General features: G+C 38.9%; 1 protein-coding gene across 1 annotated transcript; it reads right to left on the bottom strand.

Moving 5' to 3' along the window:
* Positions 1-215: 215 nt before the first annotated feature.
* Positions 216-19723, bottom strand: LOC124148394 (serine/threonine-protein phosphatase 6 regulatory ankyrin repeat subunit B-like). The gene is made up of 4 exons (XM_048398622.1): positions 18862-19723; positions 13003-13115; positions 12362-12869; positions 216-1273 (listed from the first exon to the last, which is right to left on the bottom strand). The coding sequence occupies exons 1-4, from the start codon at positions 19721-19723 to the stop codon at positions 216-218; spliced, it is 2541 nt and encodes an 846-aa protein (XP_048254579.1).
* Positions 19724-24195: the final 4472 nt, after the last annotated feature.

Below are 24195 nucleotides of genomic sequence, written 5' to 3' on the forward strand. Positions count from 1 at the left end.
GTATTTCCATTATTATAATAACATGATGCTTTACATGGTATGTTTCTAAAATATATATATAACAGCAAGTTAACGATGAATATGAGACTCACAGAACAGTTTAATCTGGTACATATTTTCTATCCAAAAAGAAATTGGAAAAACATTTCAAACTATTCACACACACTATTTCCCTACATCATACTAAACATGGATAATGGTACAAATGAAGGCACCTATAGACCACCATGCGACACGAGAAAGTTATGCACTTCACTGTTCTTTCTTCGTTTTGCAATCAACGCTGCTGTGTCCCCTTGTTTGGTCCTGGCGTTAATGTTCAGAAGGTTCTTTGAAAAGATATACTTAACCATGTCTAGGGTTCCCTTAGTGTTTTTACAGACCAAGTGAAGGATGTTTTCGCCTTTATAAGTCACCATTGACATATTACCTCCTCTTCTCAATATGAAGTCAAACACTTCTCTATGTGCCCGCTGTGCTGAGCGCATCAATGCTGTCTTCCCATTCCAACGTCTGCTATTGATATCTACAAAATCCTGAGAGACAACGTATTTAACCATCTCCAAATGTCCCCCAATGCAAGCCGCATGATGGATGTTGGTATCTTTATTTGCTGTCAGTGACACATTACTCCCTTTACTTATAAGACAGTCCAACATTTCTCTGTTTCCCAGTATTGCTGCCACCATCACTGATGTCCACCCGTGTTGTCCTCTTCTGTTGATGTCTACCTTGTTCAGTGAGAGGACATATTTCACCATCTCCACCTGTCCCCCAGCACAGGTATAATGTAGGATGTCGTTACCACGTTGATCTCTCAATGACACATCAGCTCCTTCACTTACAAGAACGGCAAGCACATTTCTATAACTCCTGTTTGCTGCCATCATCCCAGGTGTCCTGTTGCACTTCGTTCTACTGTTGATGTCAAGGATATTCTGTGATAAGATATACTTTACCATCGCCACCTGTCCTATACAAGTGGCTATGTGAAAAATGTTGTAACCATGATCTTCAACAAGTGACACATTACTTCCTGCATTTATGAGAAGTTTTACGACGTCCTTATGTCCTGCGCATGCTGCCGCCATCACCGGTGTCCTTTCCCGCCGGTCCCTGCTGTTGACATCCAGCTGTCCTTCAGACAAGATACGTCTCACCATGTTCAGGTTCCCCTCGCAGCATGCATCGTGAAGTTGGTTGTCCATTGACCTGCCCTCCTGGTCACATGGTTTATCTTGTATGTATCTTTCAGGAGAGAACTGCTTTCCACCTGTATATATTGGAAAGTTGATATAAATATCTGAAATAAATAGTCAGCGTTTGATTGTAGTTTATATCACAATTTGTCTGTGTGGTTGCTGATTAGTTGACTTGGTTGACAGCGTGGAATCGACCCCCGACGACATGAATAATTTATCATGATACTGATCACATGATTGTCAGGTCCAGAACCGATGTGTTACAGGCCGCCTTTGTATGGCAGGAAACTCCTTGATGTGGAGTTCAAGAAACAAACACGAACACCGGGTGTCATCACAATTTTTCAGTTGTCCAACATTTCAATTTTATCGATATTTGCTTTTTACGACCCATTGGATCTGTTTCGACATAAAAGAGACGAGTGTACTTGAACAGTTTCTGTGGACAATAGTTTTCTTTCGGGAAACTTTACATTGAAATTTAGAAATTGTTTTGGCATGTATCGTGATTTCTTATTTGATGCATTCTTTATTTTGAGGAACATCTGTCTCAATCATTATCAACAAAATGATGCAATTACCTGTAACACAAACCGTTTTTCCAGATCGAGCCTTCAAACATCGAGACGTGACACTGCAAGACTTAGCTACACAAGAGCCAGTTGGAACCTTTAGTCAGAAGTAAGAAAAAGTACATGATCATAATGTATGTGTGTTCTATATGCAACGGGTTTTGTTTGTTTGTTGTTTAACGCCGCACTCAGCAATATTCCAGCTATATGACGGCGGTCTATAAATAATGGAGTCTGGACCAGACAATCCAGTGATTGACATCATGAGCATCGATCTACCAATTTTGTATATGGTGACATGCATCAACCAAGTCAGCGAGCCTGACGACCCAATCCCGTTAGTCGCCTCTTGCGACAAGCATAGTCACCTTTTACAGCAATGATGGGTTGCTGGCACAAGAGTAAGTATAGTTACTTTTGGTATGGCTTTTATGTGTGATGTCTGTAAATAGATAGTATGGACATGTTTGCAATATGGAAACATCTGCATATTTGTTGTGGTTATTGTTCTTGTTTGTGCTTCTGTGTATATATTGTTGGTTTTGTTCTTACATGTCTGCATACATAATGTGGATGATGCTCATATGTTTGTTTGTGTGTATACGTTTATAAACATAACTGTTTGTGTACATATTGCACACAAACAATAACACATTTATTGTTAGACCCGTGAATTTCTGGGTAGAGAATAGGTCTTCAGCAACCCATACTTGCCATAAAAGCCGACTTTGCATGTCGTGAGAGGCGACTAACGGGATCGGGTGACCAGGCTAACTGACTTAGTTGATGTCACCATATCGAAAATGCGTAGATCGATGCTCATGATGTCAATCACCTGATTATCTGTTCCAGACTCGATTATTATAGATCGTCGTCATGTAGCTGGAATATTGCTAGGTGTCCTGTTGCACTTCGTCCTACTGTTGATGTCAAGGATATTCTGTGATAAGATATACTTTACCATCCCCAAGTGTCCTATACAAGTGGCTATGTGAAAAATGTTGTAACCATGATCTTCAACAAGTGACACATTACTTCCTGCATTTATGAGAAGTTTTACGACGTCCTTATATCCTGTCCTTATGTCGTGAGAGGCGACTAACGGGATCGGGTGACCAGGCTAACTGACTTAGTTGATGTCGCAAATATCGAAAATGCGTAGATCGATGCTCATGATGTCAATCACTTGATTATCTGTTCCAGACTCGATTATTATAGATCGTCGTCATGTAGCTGGAATATTGCTAAGTGCGGCGTTAAACAACATACAAACAAAAGCTAAAGTAAGTTAATATTAGGTTGGTGCAAACATTAAGCATTAAAGAGGGATAACGTTTTGTTCATTTAGGGATATAATAATTGAGGGTACTGTTCATATATGCATAAAACTGTGTATATAACATGCAAGTTCTGTTCACAAAGACATACCTATCTATATAACCATTGCTTATTGTTCATAGCTTAATATGTGGATTTATAAACTGTGAGTTTCGTTCATACATGTGTCATTCTATGTGTCTTGTGAATTGTTTACAAACATTTTATGGTAGTTAAGTATCAAAATAGAAATATAAAAAATTAAATATGGCAGAATGTACAAATTCATGACAATGCTGTGTTAGTTAGACCAAATGGCAAAAACGTAGCTTTCAGCTAAATTCTGTTTCTGAAAAGAAAATGATATTCTGTGGTAATAAGCATTCATGTAATTGATTTTATCATACTGTTGTATGGTGCATATTATTATGGGTTTCTTGGTAAATTAACACACCATGTGATAAACTTACGTCGGTTTGATTCCTAAGATGAAATATGTGTCCTGCATTCTTCTCAACATTCTTTGATTCAGCACTCAGTAGGTGGCAGGTTAAAAGTTCCAAATCGTATTCAAAACTCAAACAGCCACCTTGTTCAATACATCTGACTTGGCACAACTTAAAGCCAATGTTCCCAATAGTGACATAATTTAGAATCGTTGTGTCCCTTACAAAAAAGCGGCATGGAACCTTCAAGCACGTTGACAATGTAATAACAGAATAAGCTGCTACTATCAGAAGCATGTTCCCATTGTCACCGAGACACTTCATCCTTAAGAAATCTTAGAGAAGCACAGGATGCACCACTCCGGACGCAAATGTCCAGACGCTTCCTCTGACATATACCACCAACCTGACGATGGATATAGCCAATATAATATATCACCATGTGACATCCCTCGTGTTGTCTCTATCACGTTTCAAGTCGTGCAGAACGACACTGTATACGACATGTAATGATTCAGTATAGACTAAACCTATAAAATATTTGTCTCTCGTCTTGAAAATAGCAATGAAATGTCAATAAAACATCAATCAAATGATAAGAACAAATAAGTATTCAACAGATTTACAATGATTATTTACTGTATGACATATATCTTTCCCATGATATTCGAGAATGATTATCATCAGGTAACGTGAAGAATGTGGTGACCATAATTGTGTTACCTCTCGACTTCCAAATTGAAACAATAAGAAAATCTAGAAATGTACGCGCCAAAACATTCAATAAGAACACAACACATATCAAGGAAACGTATACAATTAGTACTGTCTGGAACTTTCCAGTGGCTGGTTTGGTTGTATATTTATAGTGGAACAAGAACGTGTTAACGTATCTCTCACACATTTCGTGTCTTACGTTTTTCTTTGCTTAGGTACCAGGTTTCTCGAGAACATCGGTCATCATCCCTGATTCCCTGCCTAGCCCCTACCGGAAGCTTGGCTGTTGTCGACGCTGAGTGAATATATCTTTTTGTCACCGACTTATCCTATCACCACTTTATTTTTGTATTTGATACTGACCACTGCCATCATATTATATTGCCATTGAATATATATTGTACTCCCACAATATTGTGTACTGCCACTGTCATTGCTGTGCAGTAATTTGTATTGATGTGTAAACCTAGTTAATTTTTGTAATACCCTTGTTGATTTTATATTGCTTGCTGGTTGCTCACACTGGGTTCTTTTACTTACATATTTCTGGATTAACATATTGTTTCAATTTGGGAATTGACACGTAACATTGTGCAATCCATACATACCCAAAACCATGTGGGAATAGTATCTTACTCACGCATGTAGCCCGATTTTGGTGTTTTCCATCAATTTATACTTTCTAACATTTTTGGCATTGATGAGGGTGCTTCTGAAGTGACATTCTCAAGAGACGAAGCCAGTACCTGGTGAGGCTGTTTACTTTGAAGTGCTTACAGTGTGCCGCCCTTTCTAAACACGATGACTTTACTTTGTTCTAAATTGATATCCACACCTCACATCATAGAATAGTCTTGAAGTTTATTTAATCTTCGTTGTACCTTGACAACATTATAATCTACCCTGTGAAGATTCCGGGTAAGAATTGGCCTCCAGCAGCCCATGCTTTTTGTAAGAGGCGACTAACGGGATCGGGTGGTCAGGCCCGCTGACTTGGTTCATACAATTTCCGTATCCCAATTTTGAGGATCGATGATCATGATCTCAATCACTGTTTGTTTGTTTGTTGTTTAACGTCGCACATCACAAACATCGATCCACACAATTTCTTTTCCAGAAAATTGCTGAGTGCGACGTTAAACAACAAATAAACAGACAACATTATCAGCCACCAAAACCAGATCTTTCGCTAAAAGCAGCTAGTCATGTTAAGCATTTTCTCCGATATAAATACTCCGTCTTGAAATGAACTGTTAAAATAAGTAGCGAGTTCAATAATGAAAAATGAAGTCAAATATTAAATATATAAATGAACTGCATGCTGAAGAATTTCTGGAAGACCCTTTCTAAAGCTGGCGGATTATTCTTCAATTAACGCATCCATTTGCAGATACGATTCTATATAGTCTCTTATTAAGATGTGTTTGTTTGTTGCAATGTTACCGCTATATAAAGGCGTTTTGTAAATAATCGAGTATCGACTAGCCAATCCAGTGATTGACATCATAATCATTGATTCACCTAATTCGGATACGATGACATGCATCAACTAAGTCAGCGAACCTGACAATCCGATCACGTCAGTCACCTCTTACGACAAGCATAGTCGCCTTGTACGGCAAACTTTGGTTGCTAAAGACCTAGTTGTACCCCAGATCTACACAGGTCCTCTCTTTCAGAAGAAAGGTGGACATTTTCCCAAAGCCTGGTCAACTCGAATACTCCTACCTGGACATAAAAAAAGAGAAACTGGACCGACCCCAAAACTACCGAGACACCAGTGTTAAGTAGGGTTGCATTCGTGATGTATTCTCGATGAAGGTGTCAGCTTTGATGAAACAAAAATGATAAATCATTGCATTTGCATGAATTACTTGTTAAAATATTGTGTTGCAAGATGCTAACGCTTGTTGAAACGTACTTTTCGCCCGCCTGGATGTGACATTATCATTACTTGTGAGTGAGTGCGTGAGTTACGGTAAACGTGGCTTATAACATTATTCCAGTTATATCACGGTGTGTCAGCTTAATAAGCTCGAAGTGATGCAGGTCGGTGAAACCCACGAGCGCGGGTAATGTGCTAACAAACCTAGAAACATAATCGGGGCGATCCAGGATTCGAAACCATAATCATAGGTTTCTGGTCGAACCCATAATCATAGGTTGCTGGAATGCCCAAGAGACGCAACTCTTCACAGCGAATCGCGGCGCATTCAACGACTGGGTCACCGGTGCCCCCTCAGTACTTGTGAGTTGAGGCTATTTGATTTGGTAGTTGCAATATCATCACTTAGCACTGTGGTTGACGTTGTGTCACATCACTTTCTCTAAACTTAACTATTATGAAACGCGCTTACATGGTGCAGTCAGCAATATTTCAGCTGTAACACGGCGAATAACAACGAATAATGTAGTCCAGGCAATTTTACAGGTCGACACTATTATCCACTTTATCCACTTGTAGCCACCCGATCCCCTTTCATTGATGCTTACTATAAGTGGGACCCTATTCTGCCCCCGAAATCCCACGTTTTACTGACGGAAAGATCTTTTACATGTATCGGTGCTGTTCAAATATAAGCTATAATCATTCAGTTGTTTTTATATTACGTTTCGTTGACCTCATTCACCACGTCATCAGCAGAAGCGGCACTCAGCATGTCAACAATCTCCTGTTCTGTCCATCTAATATCACTTTATGTGAACTATTCCAAGAAAAGGTCAATCATGTTTTCGGTTGTATTGGCCTTGTTATTTCCCCTGGCATATAATACGGGGGGTCATCGTCTGGTCTTTCTGTCTGTCCGTCCCTCCCTGTCTGTCCGTCCCTCCATCCGTCCAGGTGTATTTCGGTTCCGGAGCATTACTTGAAAACCGTGAAATATTTTTCTTCCAAATATGATACATTTATTAAACAGGGGCTGAAGTGGCACCTTTTGCTATTTAGGAATATTTTTTTTTAAATTCTGTTTCCATGGCAACAAGTTTGACTTTGACTCTGTTCACACTGGTGTGTTTGTCCGAATCATATCTCGAAAATGATCAGGTATTATTTCATGAGACTTTGCACATATAAAGACAAGGTTGTCGACTGGTGCTATTTAAGGATTTTTATATTTTTTTATATTTTACCCTTTATTTGGCAACATGGTTTGACTTGCTCACTGTTCATATGTGTATGTTTGTCCAGACCATATCTCTGAAACTAAAAGGTAATCTTTCATGACACCTTGACCACACAAAAACAAGGTTGTCAAATGGTGCCTTTTGCTATTTAGAGACTATTTGAATATATATTTTTTTGATAACTCAATGTATACTCATGTATACGGCGTCGTACACAGGACCACGTGCCACCATCAAGCCAAGTGGACGGTAAGGGGTAAAAAAAAGGCCATGAACAATCTAAAAAAATATACATAGAAGTACTGCATATTGTAATGTTTCACACTCGTCCATGCACAGGAAATATTCACCTCTGATGTAATATGCGCCTGTTCATGTGACACAGTGGTCATGTTCTGTCTCGTTTTATAAGCATAAAGGGACATCCGTAAAAAATATTTTCTCGATTGATTTAAAAGAAAAGAAACGTAATAAAAGAAAGTGCAGTAGATTATCGTTCTCAGCTATCGTTCTACACAAACCAAGCAGCCTTATGAGGCATGGTTTTCAGTCACATATGCGTGATTACACCACAGTCATGTTTGGTCTCGTTTTCTCAGCAGCAGCGGCCATCTGATTTTTGTGCTCCCTATGTCTTTTATAATAAAGCATCTTGTCTCGACTGATCTAAAAAACAAAGCAAAAATGAATAATAATGAATGTGCAATCGATGATAATTCTCAGCTTCCTGGGGGTTAACACATGAGAAGCTTCAAGGTTTATGGACACACGACCATCTCACTATACAGGGCACCCTTTCACTGCTGGGTGAACAGGGACTCTTCGAAGGAAGTCACTTGTCTAACAAAAAGAAACCACATTTAAACTGTGTTTCAGTATTTTGCAGGATCTGACGAAACCCTAGAAAAACTCACCACGTTAGTCAAACTAATCCTCCATCCACCTACTCTCTGCAAACAACGCTGCATAACTTGTGCCTAATTTGTGATTCTTATACAATACACAGGACCACGTGCCACCATAATGAAAATGTTTCCTGTATGATACATCGATACATTCAACATGTATACGATAACAATGTTCTCAACGCTTTGTGGCTGATACAGTAACGACGTAACTCAAAATAAATTTGGACTCACTCCATTGTTCCTTTATGTGTTTCTGTAAAAATTTGTTGAGGCAAACTTACACATGTTTTGTGGGTTTCAAAACAAATAAAACAATACAATTTCTAATGCTTGGTGAACATAGGCATATTGTGAACAAAGCAGACACTATATCAACGTTTTGTTGGACAGAACTGAAGCCCAAGAAACTCTCAGTCCAGCTGGTCAAATTGGTCAGCCACCCACTTCATCGACCAACTCCTCTTGCCATTTCCTGGTTTGTGACCCAATACAATACACAGGATCATATGCAACCATGAACAGGTTTTCTGTTGCCACAGGTGTGAGTGGCGGGCGGAACTCGTAGGCTTAACCTTTTTGAGAAAACCAGGTGTCATCTTTGATCTCCAATGATCCATTTATATAATTTTCACTACTGTTTTATCTTTGATGGCCAATGGAATCTGTTTTGTCGCATTGTCGAGACTGGTCACTCTCTGGCGTTGATGCACTTATGTAAAAACGTTTCCAGCGTGAAATGTGGCAGAAAAAATAGATGTTACATTATATTTTTTAATGTCAGGGATTGTGATTATTTGATTTTGTGATTGTGTGATCGGCTGGTCACCATCAACCTTCTCTCCGCGACCAACACTATCACATGTATACACAGACCACAATAATGAACAGTGATTATTTGAAATTTTACCATGACATTGCTAAATACTTGATTCTGATTGGATAAAAAGTGGTTTCCTTTTGGCTATGGAAACCACTTTCACATATATTAAGCGCTCGGTTCCAAATTATAATAAGAGGTATCTACACTACATTGGGACAATATCAAATTTCAAAACACAGAAGGTTTATATCCTAATTATCAAAAGGATTTAAACAGTATTTCACATGGCCTCTAATGTTGATGTTCAAATATATTTTTAGATTGTGCATGTCCATTTTGTACCCCTTACCGTCAATTTGGCTTGATATGAAATGGGGAGGAGCTGTAAATTGTGAAACGCTTATGGGCATGTTTTTCCAGCAGTCCTTTTTTGTGTACTATGTATGCTGTTTAGTAAATAGCTGTGGAGGAAACAGAACAAAATTGCCGTACCGTGCAACTGAATGGATCGGTTGGTCGATGGCTTGATACATACCTGGACGGATTGGGGCGTTGCACAAAATAGACTCGATAATTTACTGGACGTTGTCATATATCTGAAATGTTGCTGACTGCGACGTTAAACAACAAACAAATAAAAGCACACAACGGGCCTTCGTGTGAGGGGACAATATTTCCGGATGCTGTATCGACAGGGATCACAATTTTCAATATAACAATGTTCAATGTTTGCAAAACTAAATTTAGTTTATTACAATAAACCCTGGTCATAGAAATGCACATTGTGTACACAAAGACACATACAGAATTACGCTGCTGTATAATACAGCTATTTTTAAGTTATACAAGTCCTATTTTTACACCTTAACTTTTACATGGCTGTGGGCAGATAGGGAAAAGGTATATGAATATATATGGAATTGAAGCACTTCTTGCGCAGATTTCTACCAGCAGTCCCAGATATTGTTACAAGGAGTATACCGGAAAGCGGTAAACGAAACAACAAATGGCCAATCTGTTGGCTGTAAGTTTTCGGGTTTATTATCTTTCTTTGTATATCTTTTGCTAGGACGCGAACGAGGATCGAACCAACAACACCCTCTTTTAGCTAAACTACATCACTGAAGCAGATGACTAATCCTGCTGGCCCCCACAAATCTGAACAAACAAAAAAGAGTGTTACTTTAAGTCAAACTTGATGAGAGAATTATATTTAATCTTTTTGTCCGTATACATTAGTGGTTATTGAGTTATCAAAAAATTTAAATTCAAATAGTCCCAAAATAGGAAAAGGCACCATTTTATAACCTTGTTTTTGTGTGGTCAAGTTGTCATGAAAGAATACCTTTTAGTTTCAGAGATATGGTCTGGACAAACACACACATATGAACAGTGTGCAAGTCAAACCATGTTGCCAAATAAAGGGGAAAATATAAAAATTCTAAAAATCCATAAATAGCAACAGGCACCAGTCGACAACCTTGTCTTTATATGTGCAAAGTCTCATGAAATAATACCTAATCATTTTTGAGATATGATTCGGGCAAACACACCAATGTGAACAGAGTCAAAGTCAAACTTGTTGCCGTGGAAACAGAATTATTTTTAAAATATTCCTAAATAGCAACAGGCACCACTTCAGCCCCTGATTAATACATGTACCAAGTTGTGATGAAAATGTTGAATACATTTTTAAGTTTTTCATCGGAAGTGTTGGCCAAAAGGGTAAGTAGGTCCTGCTCTGCCGAAAGCATCCGCCACTCACAGAAATTGATCAGAAATAAGAAAGTGTGTGTTTGTTGCCTCACGTCGCTCCTATCATACGACGGCGGCCTGTAAACAATCTGGTCTGGACCAGACAATCCAGTGATTTGAATTATAGGAAATGATCCACGTCGTCGGGGTATGACCACCTGATGACCAACCACACATATACAGATTGTGATATAGACGACAATCAAACTGCAGATACCTCGTGTCAAAATATCCAGCTCGTCTGCAGCCTAAACAGCGGCTGTTCAGTCATACTCAGTTCCAGTGGTAATCATATTGCACCAGCAGACTCGACCATTCCCAGTAAATCTACAGGTTAATGTCGAATCACATTATAGATCTGGGTTGTCATCTTGCTTCTTTTAACTAATAACGGTCATGGTCATTTCAAACAGTGCAGAGCGGTTTGGTAGAAATTAAAACATCTGTCCTTGGACTAAGTTTGGAGTGCTATTTGTCAACTTCATTTTGAATAAACTAAGTGTTTTGAACACTTATTTTGAACTACTCACGACTATGTTCTTTTTAATCTTCAACTTAAGCAATAAGTGTTACATATATAACCACCTGTGACCACTTTTCGGAATGTTCTTAGATTGCAGACCAGCGCACCCTGTGTTGTTACGACTTGCAAGAGAGCACCGTTTTCAAACCGTTGTTGACCTCATGGTAGAATGGAGATAAAGCTACTGTGTTTTGAAATTTGATATGTCCCACTGTAAAGTAGATACCTCTTATTTATATATTTGAAACCTTGTGCTAAAGCGCTCGACTCCAAATTAAAATATGAGATATCTATTCTACAGTGGGACTACATCAAATTTAAAAGCACAGTAGGTTGATCTCCTAATTAGACATCATTTAAAGGTCACTAGCCATTTGGCCTAATAATTGGGCACCATCTTCCTGAGTTAAAGACAATTGAAGAATGTACAGATGCCCTTCTCTTTCCATAGACTGGATCAATGTCACAGATGCCCTTATATGTTCCTTCATATCTATGTCAAGCAGTTCTGACTGAGAAAAGTAGATGGACATTTGAAGTTAAGTGAGTATTTATTTTTCATTATTATAATAACATGATGCTTCACATGGTATGTTTCTAAAATATATATATAACAGCAAGTTAACGATGAATATGAGACTCACAGAACAGTTTAATCTGGTACATATGTTCTTTCCAAAAAGAAATTGGAACCACATTTCAAACTATTCAAACACACTATTTCCTTACATCATACTAAACATGGATAATGGTACAAATGAAGGCACCTATAGACCACCATGCGACACGAGAAAGTTATGCACTTAACTGTTCTTTCTTCGTTTCGCAATCAACCTGCTGTGTCTCCTTGTTTGGTCCTGGCGTTAATGTTCAGAAGGTTCTTTGAAAAGATATACTTAACCATGTCTAGAGTTCCCTTAGTACAGACCAAGTGAAGGATGTTCTCACCATTATAAGTCACCATTGACATATTACCTCCTCTTCTCAATATGAAGTCAAACACTTCTCTAGGTGCCCGCTGTGCTGAGAGCCCCAATGCTGTCTTCCCATTCCAACGTCTGCTATTGATGTCTACAAAATATTGAGAGACAACGTATTTAACCATCTCCAAATGTCCCCCAATGCAAGCCGCATGAAGGATGTTGGTTTCTTCCTTTGCCGTCAGTGACACATTACTCCCTTTACTCATAAGAAAGTCCAACATTTCTCTGTTTCCCAGTCTTGCTGCCACCATCAATGATGTCCATCCGTGTTGTCCTCTTCTGTTGATGTCTACCTTGTTCAGTGAGAGGACATATTTCACCATCTCCATCTGTCCCCCAGCACAGGTATAATGTAGGATGTTGTTACCACGTCGATCTCTCAATGACACATCAGCTCCTTCACTTACAAGAACGGCAAGCACATTTCTATAACTCCTATTTGCTGCCATCATCACAGGTGTCCTGTTGCACTTCGTCCTACTGTTGATGTCAAGGATATTCTGTGATAAGATATACTTTACCATCGCCACATGTCCTATACAAGTGGCTATGTGAAAAATGTTGTAACCATGATCTTTCCCGCCTGTCCCTGCAGTTGACATCCAGCTGCCCCTCAGACAAGATACGTCTCACCATGTTCAGGTCCCCCTCCCAGCATGCATCATGAAGTTGGTTGTCCATTGACCTGCCCTCCTGGTCACATGGTTTATCTTGTATGTATCTTTCAGGAGAGAACTGCTTTCCACCTGTATATATTGGAAAGTTGATATAAATATCTGAAATAAATAGTCAGCGTTTGATTGTAGTTTATATCACACTTTGTCTGTGTGGTTGGTGATTAGTTGACTTGGTTGACAGCGTGGAATCAACCCCCAACGACATGAATAAATCCTCATGATACTGATCACATGATTGTCAGGTCCAGAACCGATTGTTTACAGGCCACCTTTTTATGACAGCAGTATTGATGGATGGGGAGTAAAGGCAACCAACAAACACTAACTTTTATCTGAAAATTGTTAGTGGCGGTTGGTAGCGCATTTCCCTTTTGGCAAACATCAGGCGTCATCACTGATTTTCAGTGATCCATTCATATAAATTTTATCACTATTTGCTTTTTATCTGTTTGAGCGAATAATAGCGACGAGAGTACTGTTTCTGTGAATGATAGTTTTCTTTCTGGAAATTTAACATTAAATGTAGAAATTGTTGTGGCATGTATAAGAGAAGTTAATGCATTCTTAATTTTGAGGAACATTTGTCTCAAACATAATGATGCAGTTACCTGTAACACAAACCGATTTTCCAGATCGAGCCTTCAAACATCGGGTCGTGACACTGCAAGACTTGGCTACACAAGGGCTTGTTGGAACCTTTGGTCAGAAGTAAGAAAAACTATATGATCATGTTCTATATGCAACGGGCTTTTGTTGATATACCAACATATCTGTATAGTTACCGTGGGCATGGCATTCATGGCTGTTAATGGATAGCATCGAAAAAGTTGCCCCAAACAAACATCTGTATATTTATTGTGGTTACAGTTCCTTCTTGAGTGTCAGTCTATATATTGTTGTGTTAGTTCTTACATGTCTGCATGCATTATGCGGATGATGCTCATGTGTATGTTTGGATGTATACCTTTATATGCATCTATGTTTGTGTACATACACATTTATCTTTAGACCCAGGTAGAGAATAGGTCTTCAGCAACCCATGATTGCCGTAACAGGCGACTATGCTTGTCGTAAGAGGCGACTAACGGGATCAGGTGGTCAAGCTCGCTGACTTGGTTCACACATGTCATTGTATCCCAATTCAGTAGATCGATGCTCATGATCTCAATCACTGTTTGTTTGTTTGTTTGTTGTTTAACGCCGCACTCAGACATATTTCAGTTATATGACGACAGTCTGTAAATAATCGAGTCTGGACCAGAACATCCAGTGGTTTATTTACAGACCGTCGCAATATCGCTGAAATATTGCTGTGTGGCGTTAAACAACAAACAAACCAAAACAGAAAACATGTATTGTTGACCAGCGTAAACAGACAGTGGGTATCATTCTACAAAAGTATATATGAATAATCAGGGAATTATACAAAATATACAATATAAACTCAACAACAAAAGTTCCTGAGACACCAATATTTTGTGTATTTTGGTTTTCAATACAGTCCAATGCAGTCAGAGACCATCCTCGAAGTGGAAGGCCATGCGTAACCAAAATAATCGACATGACATCTGGATTCGAACAACAAACCCATGAAATCGATTCCAGCCAGCAACAGGTGACTGCAACAAGCATCCCTGGCTTGTTTAGGATTCTCTTCAACAAAACAACGTAACTGTCATTCCCTGGCCGGCTCGCGCCCCTGATCCAGCAGATATGGACACGTATCCCACAGGACTTTGTGCGACGCCTGGTCCATTCCCCGAGACGAAGATGTGCTGCTTGCATCGCAACCAGATTGTGTACACACATGCTATTGATTTGTAAATTGACATTTTGGCATGTTCATGTTTTTTATGAAATCACGCATTTTCTGAAGTGAGTATGGCAAATTAAACCATTTGAACACTTAGAGGAGTCTTTTATCTGTTGCAAACCGAAATTGTTTCAGATTTGGTAAAAAACTTAACTTTGCATTAAATCTTATTGAATGTCAAAGGAACTTTTGTTGTTCAGTATATACATACATACATACATACATACATACATACATACATACATACATACATACATACATACATACATTTATAAATTCTGACGGAATAGAGGATAAGGAGGACTAAGCTGGTTTATTTTAAGGTTGGCACAAACATTAAGCTTAAATCCTGAAGAAATCTTAGAGAAGCACAGGATGCACCACTCGGGACACAAATGTCCAGACGCTTCCTCTGACATATGCCACCAACCTGACGATGGAGAAAGCCAATATAATATATCACCATGTGACGTCCTACGTGTTGTCTATATCACGTTTCAAGTCATGCAGGACGACACTGTTTACGACACGTATTGATTTAGTATAGACTAAACCTATAAAATATTTATCTCTCGTCTTGAAAATAGCAAAGAAATGTCACATAAAACATCAATCAAATGATAAGAACAATTAACTATTGAACAGAGTTATAATAATTATTTACTGAATGACATATATCTTTAGCTTGATATTCGAGAATGATTATCATCAGGTAACGTGAAGAATGTGGTGACCATAATTGTGTAACCTCTCGACTTCCAAATTGAAACAATAAGAAAATCTAGAAATGTATGCGCCCTAACATTCAATAAGAAAACAACACATATCAAGGAAACGTATACAATTAGTACTGTCTTGAACTGTCCAGTGGCTGGTTTGGTTGTATATTTATAGTGGAACAAGAACGTGTTTACGTATCTCTCACACATTTCGTGTCTTACGTTTTTCTTTGCTTAGGTACCAGGTTTCTCGAGAACATCGGTCATCATCCCTGATTCCCTGCCTACCGGAAGCTTGGCCGTTGTCGACGCTGAGTGAATATATCTTTTTGTCACTGACTTATCCTATCACCACTTTATTTTTGTATTTGATACTGACCACTGCCATCATATTATATTGCCATTGAATATATATTGTACTCCCACAATATTGTGTACTGCCACTGTCATTGCTGTGCAGTAATTTGTATTGATGTGTACCTAGTTAATTTTTGTAATACCCTTGTTGATTGTATACCACTTGCTGGTTGTTCACACTGGGTTCTTTTACTTACATCTTTCTGGATTAACATATTGTTTCAATTTGGGAATTGACACGTAACATTGTGCAATCCATACATACCCAAAACCATGTGGGAATAGTATCTTACTCACTCATGTAGCCCGATTTTGGTGTTTTCCATCAATTTATACTTTCTAACATTTTTGGCATTGATGAGGGTGCTTCTGAAGTGACATTCTCAAGGGGACGAAGCCAGTACCTGGTGAGGCTGTTTACTTTGAAGTGCTTACAGTGTTCCGCCCTTTATAAACACGACGACTTTACTTTGTTCTAAATTGATATCCAGACCTCACATCATAGAATAGTCTTGAAGTTTATTTAATCTTCGTTGTAACTTGACAACATTATCAGCTACCCAGTGAAGATTCCGGGTAAGAATTGGCCTTCAGCAGCCCATGGTTTTTGTAAGAGGCGACTAACGGGATCGGGTGGTCAGGCCCGCTGACTTGGTTCATACAATTTCCGTATCCCAATTTTGAGGATCGATGATCATGATCTCAATCACTGTTTGTTTGTTTGTTGTTTAACGTCGCACATCACAAACATCGATCCACACAATTTCTTTTCCAGAAAATTGCTGAGTGCGACGTTAAACAACAAATAAACAGACAACATTATCAGACACCAAAACCAGATCTTTCGCTAAAAGCAGCTAGTCATGTTAAGCATTTTCTCCGATATAAATACTCCGTCTTGAAATGAACTGTTAAAATAAGTAGCGAGTTCAATAATGAAAAATGAAGTCAAATATTAAATATATAAATGAACTGCATGCTGAAGAATTTCTGGAAGACCCTTTCTAAAGCTGGCGGAATATTCTTCAATTAACGCATCCATTTGCAGATACGATTCTATATAGTCTCTTATTAAGATGTGTTTGTTTGTTGCAATGTTACCGCTATATAAAGGCGTTTTGTAAATAATCGAGTATCGACTAGCCAATCCTGTGATTGACATCATAATCATTGATTCACCTAATTCGGATACGATGACATGCATCAACTAAGTCAGCGAACCTGACAATCCGATCACGTCAGTCACCTCTTACGACAAGCATAGTCGCCTTGTACGGCAAACTTTGGTTGCTAAAGACCTATTTGTACCCCAGATCTACACAGGTCCTCTCTTTCAGAAGAAAGGTGGACATTTTCCCAAAGCCTGGTCAACTCGAATACTCATACCTGGACATAAAAAAAGAGAAACTGGACCGACCCCAAAACTACCGAGACACCAGTGTTAAAAACAGGCAAAAAAGATAAACCTTTGTTCGGAATAGAATGCAGACGATTTCGAAAGCAATATAATAGAGCAAAAATGTGTCTTAAAAATTAAAAACAAAACAAAACCAGAGAACCAAGAATGTATGGATGAGAATATACGTAAATATTAAGACAATTTAAACAAGCATGAAATACTCATATCCCCCTGCAAATATGACATGTCCGGTTGTGTGCAATGCATTAGCTCCTGGGAACTATGTTCACTGGACCGTTTTGTAAATGGCCTAATCGCAGCACTAAAAAACGTTATTACTGGTAATGTTTTGCCATCTGGAGTTTATGATAGAATACGTAACTGTATTTGTAATGAGTAAAGATGAGACATATGGACAAACAACTTCTTTATTACAATTAGGAGCGACGTTTTGGTGTAGGTTCTAACACCGTTATCAAGCAAGTGAAGTACATAGTATGGTTGACAAGAATATATACAGGACAGGAGACAGTGTTTATACAGTTGAGTAGGTTTAAGATCAGTTACACTGTTGTATTTGTAATGGGTTGTGTTATTACTTAAACAATAATCAGAGAAGTAAGGAAGTTCTTACTTTACTTAGAGATCAATGAGAGCAGGGGTCACCATAAGGTGTACTGAGAAGTACAGCACCAATCATCTGATGATCTGAGTAGTAGACTTTGGTATAAATCTTCACAGAAATCACCAACAGCAGACGCACCAGAATCAACGTACTGTCTAGTGCACGAAACGTTTACCGACCATAAGATTCTCTATTGAAGGCTTTTGATGTTACGGTATTACCTCTACTTCTCTACTATTCCGAAATATGGGGTTTTGAAAATTTAGAAATAATAGAGAAAATGTACCTGAAATTAAAAGAAGAGTAACTGGTCTGAGGAAATCAACACCCAATTTTATGGTTTATGTGGAACTTGGCATGAAACAGGTAATGACGAATATATGACTTGTGTCAAATCGGTGAATGATGAAGAATGTGGCTATATATAACAGGGAATGGTTCGTCATTGACAACACACATAAAACATTTATCTCTTGGTAAGATATGGAAAACCGATCCAACATCAGCTGGAAATAAGACTTAGTATCTATCTGATTGTAATGATATACATAAACTGAATTTGAAATATGTGGACAGGTGAATTCATTGTATCTCTTTGACTTAACTAGTTTGCGGTTGTTGTTATCGCTGTACGAAACGCAGTTAAAAGAAACGTGTTTCTACCAGGTACTATTACACATAAAGACAATTGAAATGTTTACAATTCGGCAATATAGACACACAGAAAAGTTTTAACCGGCACATATTTTCAGCCAAAACAAGAACACATTTCAAACACATATCCTGACGTCATACTAAACGTAGATTTCGTAGAAAAGTAACTTATTTGCCTCCATGTGATGCGAGAAAGTCATAGAGTTCAATGTTCTTTTTTTGTCTTGCTATCAACGTTGCTGTATCACCTTTGTTAGTCCTGGCGTTAATGTCCAGAAGGTTCTTTGAAAGAATAAACTTCACCATGTCTAGATTTCCATTCTGACAGACCAAGTGAAGGATGTTCTTGCCTTCTTTTGTCACCATTGACATATTACCCCCTCTGCTCAGAACGAAATCAAACACATCTCTGTGTCCCTTTATTGCTGACAACATCAGTGGTGTCTTCCCATTCCAACGTCTGCTATTGATGTCTACAAAATCCTGAGAGACAACGTATTTAACCATCTCCAAATGTCCCCCAATGCAAGCCGCATGAAGGATGTTGGTATCTTCATTTGCCGTCAGTGACACATTACTCCCTTTACTTATAAGAAAGTCCAACATTTCTCTGTTTCCCAGTCTTGCTGCTACCATCACTGATGTCCATCCACGTTGTCCTCTTCTGTTGATGTCTACCTTGTTCAGTGAGAGGACATATTTCACCATCTCCACCTGTCCCCCAGCACAGGTATAAAGTAGGATGTTGTTACCACGTCGATCTCTCAATGACACATCAGCTCCTTTACTTACAAGAACGGCAAGCACATTTCTATAACCCCTTTTTGCTGCCATCATCACAGGTGTCCTGTTGCACTTCGTCCTACTGTTGATGTCAAGGATATTCTGTGATAAGATATGCTTTACCATCCCCAAGTGTCCTATACAAGTGGCTATGTGAAAAATGTTGTAACCATGATCTTCAACAAGTGACACATTACTTCCTGCATTTATGAGAAGTTTTACGACGTCCTTATGTCCTGCGCATGCTGCCGCTATCACCGGTGTCCTTTCCCGCCTGTCCCTGCTGTTGACATCCAGCTGCCCCTCAGACAAGATACGTCTCACCATGTTCAGGTCCCCCTCCCAGCATGCATCGTGAAGTTGGTTGTCCATTGACCTGCCCTCCTGGTCACATGGTTTATCTTGTATGTATCTTTCAGGAGAAAACTGCTTCCCACCTGTATATATTGGAAAGTTGATATAAATATCTGAAATAAATAGTCAGCGTTTTATTGTAGTTTATATCACAATTTGTCTGTGTGGTTGCTGATTAGTTGACTTGGTTGACAGCGTGGAATCGACCCCCGACGACATGAATAATTTCTCATGATACTGATCACATGATTGTCAGGTCCAGAACCGAGGTGTTACAGGCCGCCTTTGTGTGGCAGGAAACTCCTTGATGCGGAGTTCAACAAACAAACACTTACTTTTTTCTGAAATATTGTGTGAGTGGCGGTTGCTACCAGTAAAGCTTTTTCCTTTTGACAAACACCGGGTGTCATCACAATTTTTCAGCTATCCATCATTTCAATTTATTGATATTTGCTTTTTACGACCCATGGAATCTGTTTTGACATAAAAGAGACGAGTGTACTAAAACAGTTTCTGTGGACATTAGTTTTCTTTCGGGAATCTTTTCATTGAAATTTAGAAATTGTTTTGGCATGTACAAGTGATTTCTTATTTGATGCATTCTTTATTTTGAGGAACATCTGTCTCAATCATTATCATCAAAATGATGCATTTACCTGTAACACAAACCGTTTTTCCAGATCGAGCCTTCAAACATCGAGACGTGACACTGCAAGACTTGGCTACACAAGGGCCAGTTGGAACCTTTAGTCAGAAGTAAGAAAATGTATATGATTATAATGTATGTGTGTTCTATATGAAACGGGTTTTGTTTGTGTGTTTGTTTGTTTTGTTTGTTTGTTTTGTTTGTTTTGTTTGTTGTTTAACGCCGCACTCAGCAATATTCCAGCTATATGACGGCGGTCTATAAATAATCGAGTCTGGACCAGCCCACCCAGTGATTGACATCATGAGCATCGATCTACCCATTTTGTATATGGTGACATGCATCAACCAAGTCAGCGAGCCTGACGACCCGATCCCATTTGTCGCCTCTTGCGACAAGCATAGTCGCCTTTTACAGCAAGGATGGGTTGCTGGCACAAGAGTGTGTATAGTTACTTTTGGTATGGCTTTTATGTGTGATGTCTGTAAAGAGATAGTATGGACATGTTTGCAATATGGAAACATCTGTATATTTATTGTGGTTATTGTTCATGTTTGTGCGTCTGTGTATATATTGTTGGTTTTGTACTTACATGTCTGCATACATAATGTGGATGATGCTCATATGTTTGTTTGTGTGTATACGTTTATAAACATAACTGTCAAAACGAAGCTTTCAGCTAAATTCTGTTTCTGAAAAGAAAATGATATTCTGTGGTAATAAGCATTCATGTAATTGATTTTATCATACTATTGTATGATGCAGATTATTAAGGGTTTCTTGTTAAATTAACACACCATGTGATAAACTTACGTCGGTTAGATTCCTAAGACGAAATATGTGTCTTGCATTCTCCTCAAAATTCTTTGATTCTGCACCCAGTAGGTGGCAGGTTAAATGTTCCAAATCGTATTCAAAACTCAAACAGCCACCTTGTTCGATACATTTGACTTGGCACAACTTAAAGCCAATGTTCCCAATAGTGACATAATTTCGAATTGTTGTGTCCCTTTCAAAAAAGCGGCATCGAATATTCAAGCACGTTGACGATGTAATAACAGAATAAGCTGCTACTATCAGAAGCATGTTCCCACAGTCACCGAGACACTTCATCCTGAAGAAATCTTAGAGAAGCACAGGATGCAGAGACTGATTTCACCACAGCTGACAAAAAACGTCCAGATACTTCCACTGGCTGATAGGACTGCGCCAGGTGACGTCCCAAGGTGATGTCCTGTGTCAAGTCGTGAAGAACGACAACGAAGTACTCATGAATAGATTAATACAGTATCTATTTCTAGTCTTGAACATAAGCATAAAGCATCAGTCAAATGATAAGAAAAAATCATTGATTAACAAAATGATAGTTATGATTTACTGGATCAGTGTGTCGCCAAATATTTGAGACTGGATATCTCTGCCGTTGACCAGGTGAGTCGCATTATACAGGATGGCACCTGTCGAAACATTCATTTTAAACTGTTGGCGGAAGATAATACGTCAACCGTTTCTTTGTAAACGTCTTCATCTTAGCAGCTTTTCATGTAATGGCTATTCCTGCTGGTGATATATTTTCGACACATTTTATATGTCAAATAGTGTATAATGTAGAGTTAAGTTACACACTGACACCACTAATATCACAAGGCCAAGGAAGACTAGACCAACCTATGGCTTAGAAGTATTGGGTTAGAGCACGACCAGGTCGCCCATATAACAAGGATCAGTTGGCACAGGCCTTCTGAGAAGAATGGTCCACTGAGATACCATCAATAAGTACCATCTTTCAACATCGTCTCGTATGATGCAGTCGGGAATCGAATCCCCAGGGCTTCCGCTCTGCGGGCAGACGCTCGACCAGACAGTCAGACAGACAATCCTCAGTTCAGGTTATTGTAATAAACTGTTTATATATATAATAGGCCTGGGTAATTCACATCACAGTCAGCAGCTGTTTCATACAGTTGGACAATTGGAGTCAATAACCTTGTCCAACTATACGACTTGCATGATATGGCTCTTGAATTGAGATCATATTTTCTCAAGCAGTTGGAGGCTAAATTTTGGTTTGCACAAAATTGTGACCTGTGCGTCATTTGTTTTCATGCGTGTTGATCCTTGGAAATATTTCCTAACATTATCTTTTCATTTAACTGAACATTTTCAAAGTAGGGTTGCATTCGTGATGTATTCTCGATGAAGGTGTCAGCTTTGATGAAACAAAAATGATAAATCATTGCATTTGCATGAATTACTTGTTAAAATATAGTGTTGCAAGATGCTAACGCTTGTTGAAACGTACTTTTCGCCCGCCTGGATGTGACATTATCATTACTTGTGAGTGAGTGCGTGAGTTACGGTAAACGTGGCTTATAACATTATTCCAGTTATATCACGGTGTGTCAGCTTAATAAGCTCGAAGTGATGCAGGTCGGTGAAACCCACGAGCGCGGGTAATGTGCTAACAAACCTAGAAACATAATCGGGGCGAACCAGGATTCGAAACCATAATCATAGGTTTCTGGTCGAACCCATAATCATAGGTTGCTGGAATGCCCAAGAGACGCAACTCTTCACAGCGAATCGCGGCGCATTCAACGACTGGGTCACCGGTGCCCCCTCAGTACTTGTGAGTTGAGGCTATTTGATTTGGTAGTTGCAATATCATCACTTAGCACTGTGGTTGACGTTGTGTCACATCACTTTCTCTAAACTTAACTATTATGAAACGCGCTTACATGGTGCAGTCAGCAATATTTCAGCTGTAACACGGCGAATAACAACGAATAATGTAGTCCAGGCAATTTTACAGGTCGACACTATTATCCACTTTATCCACTTTTAGCAACCCGATCCCCTTTCATTGATGCTTACTATAAGTGGGACCCTATTCTGCCCCCGAAATCCCTAGTTTTACTGACGGAAAGATCTTTTACATGTATCGGTGCCGTTCAAATATAAGCTATAATCATTCAGTTGTTTCTATATTACGTTTCGTTGACCTCATTCACCACGTCATCAGCAGAAGCGGCACTCAGCATGTCAACAATCTCCTGTTCTGTCCATCTAATATCACTTTATGTGAACTATTCCAAGAAAAGGTCAATCATGTTTTCGGTTGTATTGGCCTTGTTATTTCCCCTGGCATATAATACGGGGGGTCATCGTCTGGTCTTTCTGTCTGTCCGTCCCTCCCTGTCTGTCCGTCCCTCCATCCGTCCAGGTGTATTTCGGTTCCGGAGCATTACTTGAAAACCGTGAAATATTTTTCTTCCAAATATGATACATTTATTAAACAGGGGCTGAAGTGGCACCTTTTGCTATTTAGGAATATTGTTTTTAAAATTCTGTTTCCATGGCAACAAGTTTGACTTTGACTCTGTTCACACTGGTGTGTTTGTCCGAATCATATCTCGAAAATGATCAGGTATTATTTCATGAGACTTTGCACACATAAAGACAAGGTTGTCGACTGGTGCTATTTAAGGATTTTTATATTTTTTTATATTTTACCCTTTATTTGGCAACATGGTTTGACTTGCTCACTGTTCATATGTGTATGTTTGTCCAGACCATATCTCTGAAACTAAAAGGTAATCTTTCATGACACCTTGACCACACAAAAACAAGGTTGTCAAATGGTGCCTTTTGCTATTTAGAGACTATTTGAATATATATATTTTTGATAACTCAATTACCACTCATGTATACGGCGTCGTACACAGGACCACGTGCCACCATCAAGCCAAGTGGACGGTAAGGGGTAAAAAAAAGGCCATGAACAATCTAAAAAAATATA

Source organism: Haliotis rufescens, unplaced genomic scaffold (genome assembly GCF_023055435.1).
Source record: "Haliotis rufescens isolate VD_foot unplaced genomic scaffold, xgHalRufe1.0.p SCAF_18, whole genome shotgun sequence".
Classification (NCBI taxonomy): Eukaryota; Metazoa; Mollusca; class Gastropoda; order Lepetellida; family Haliotidae; genus Haliotis; species Haliotis rufescens.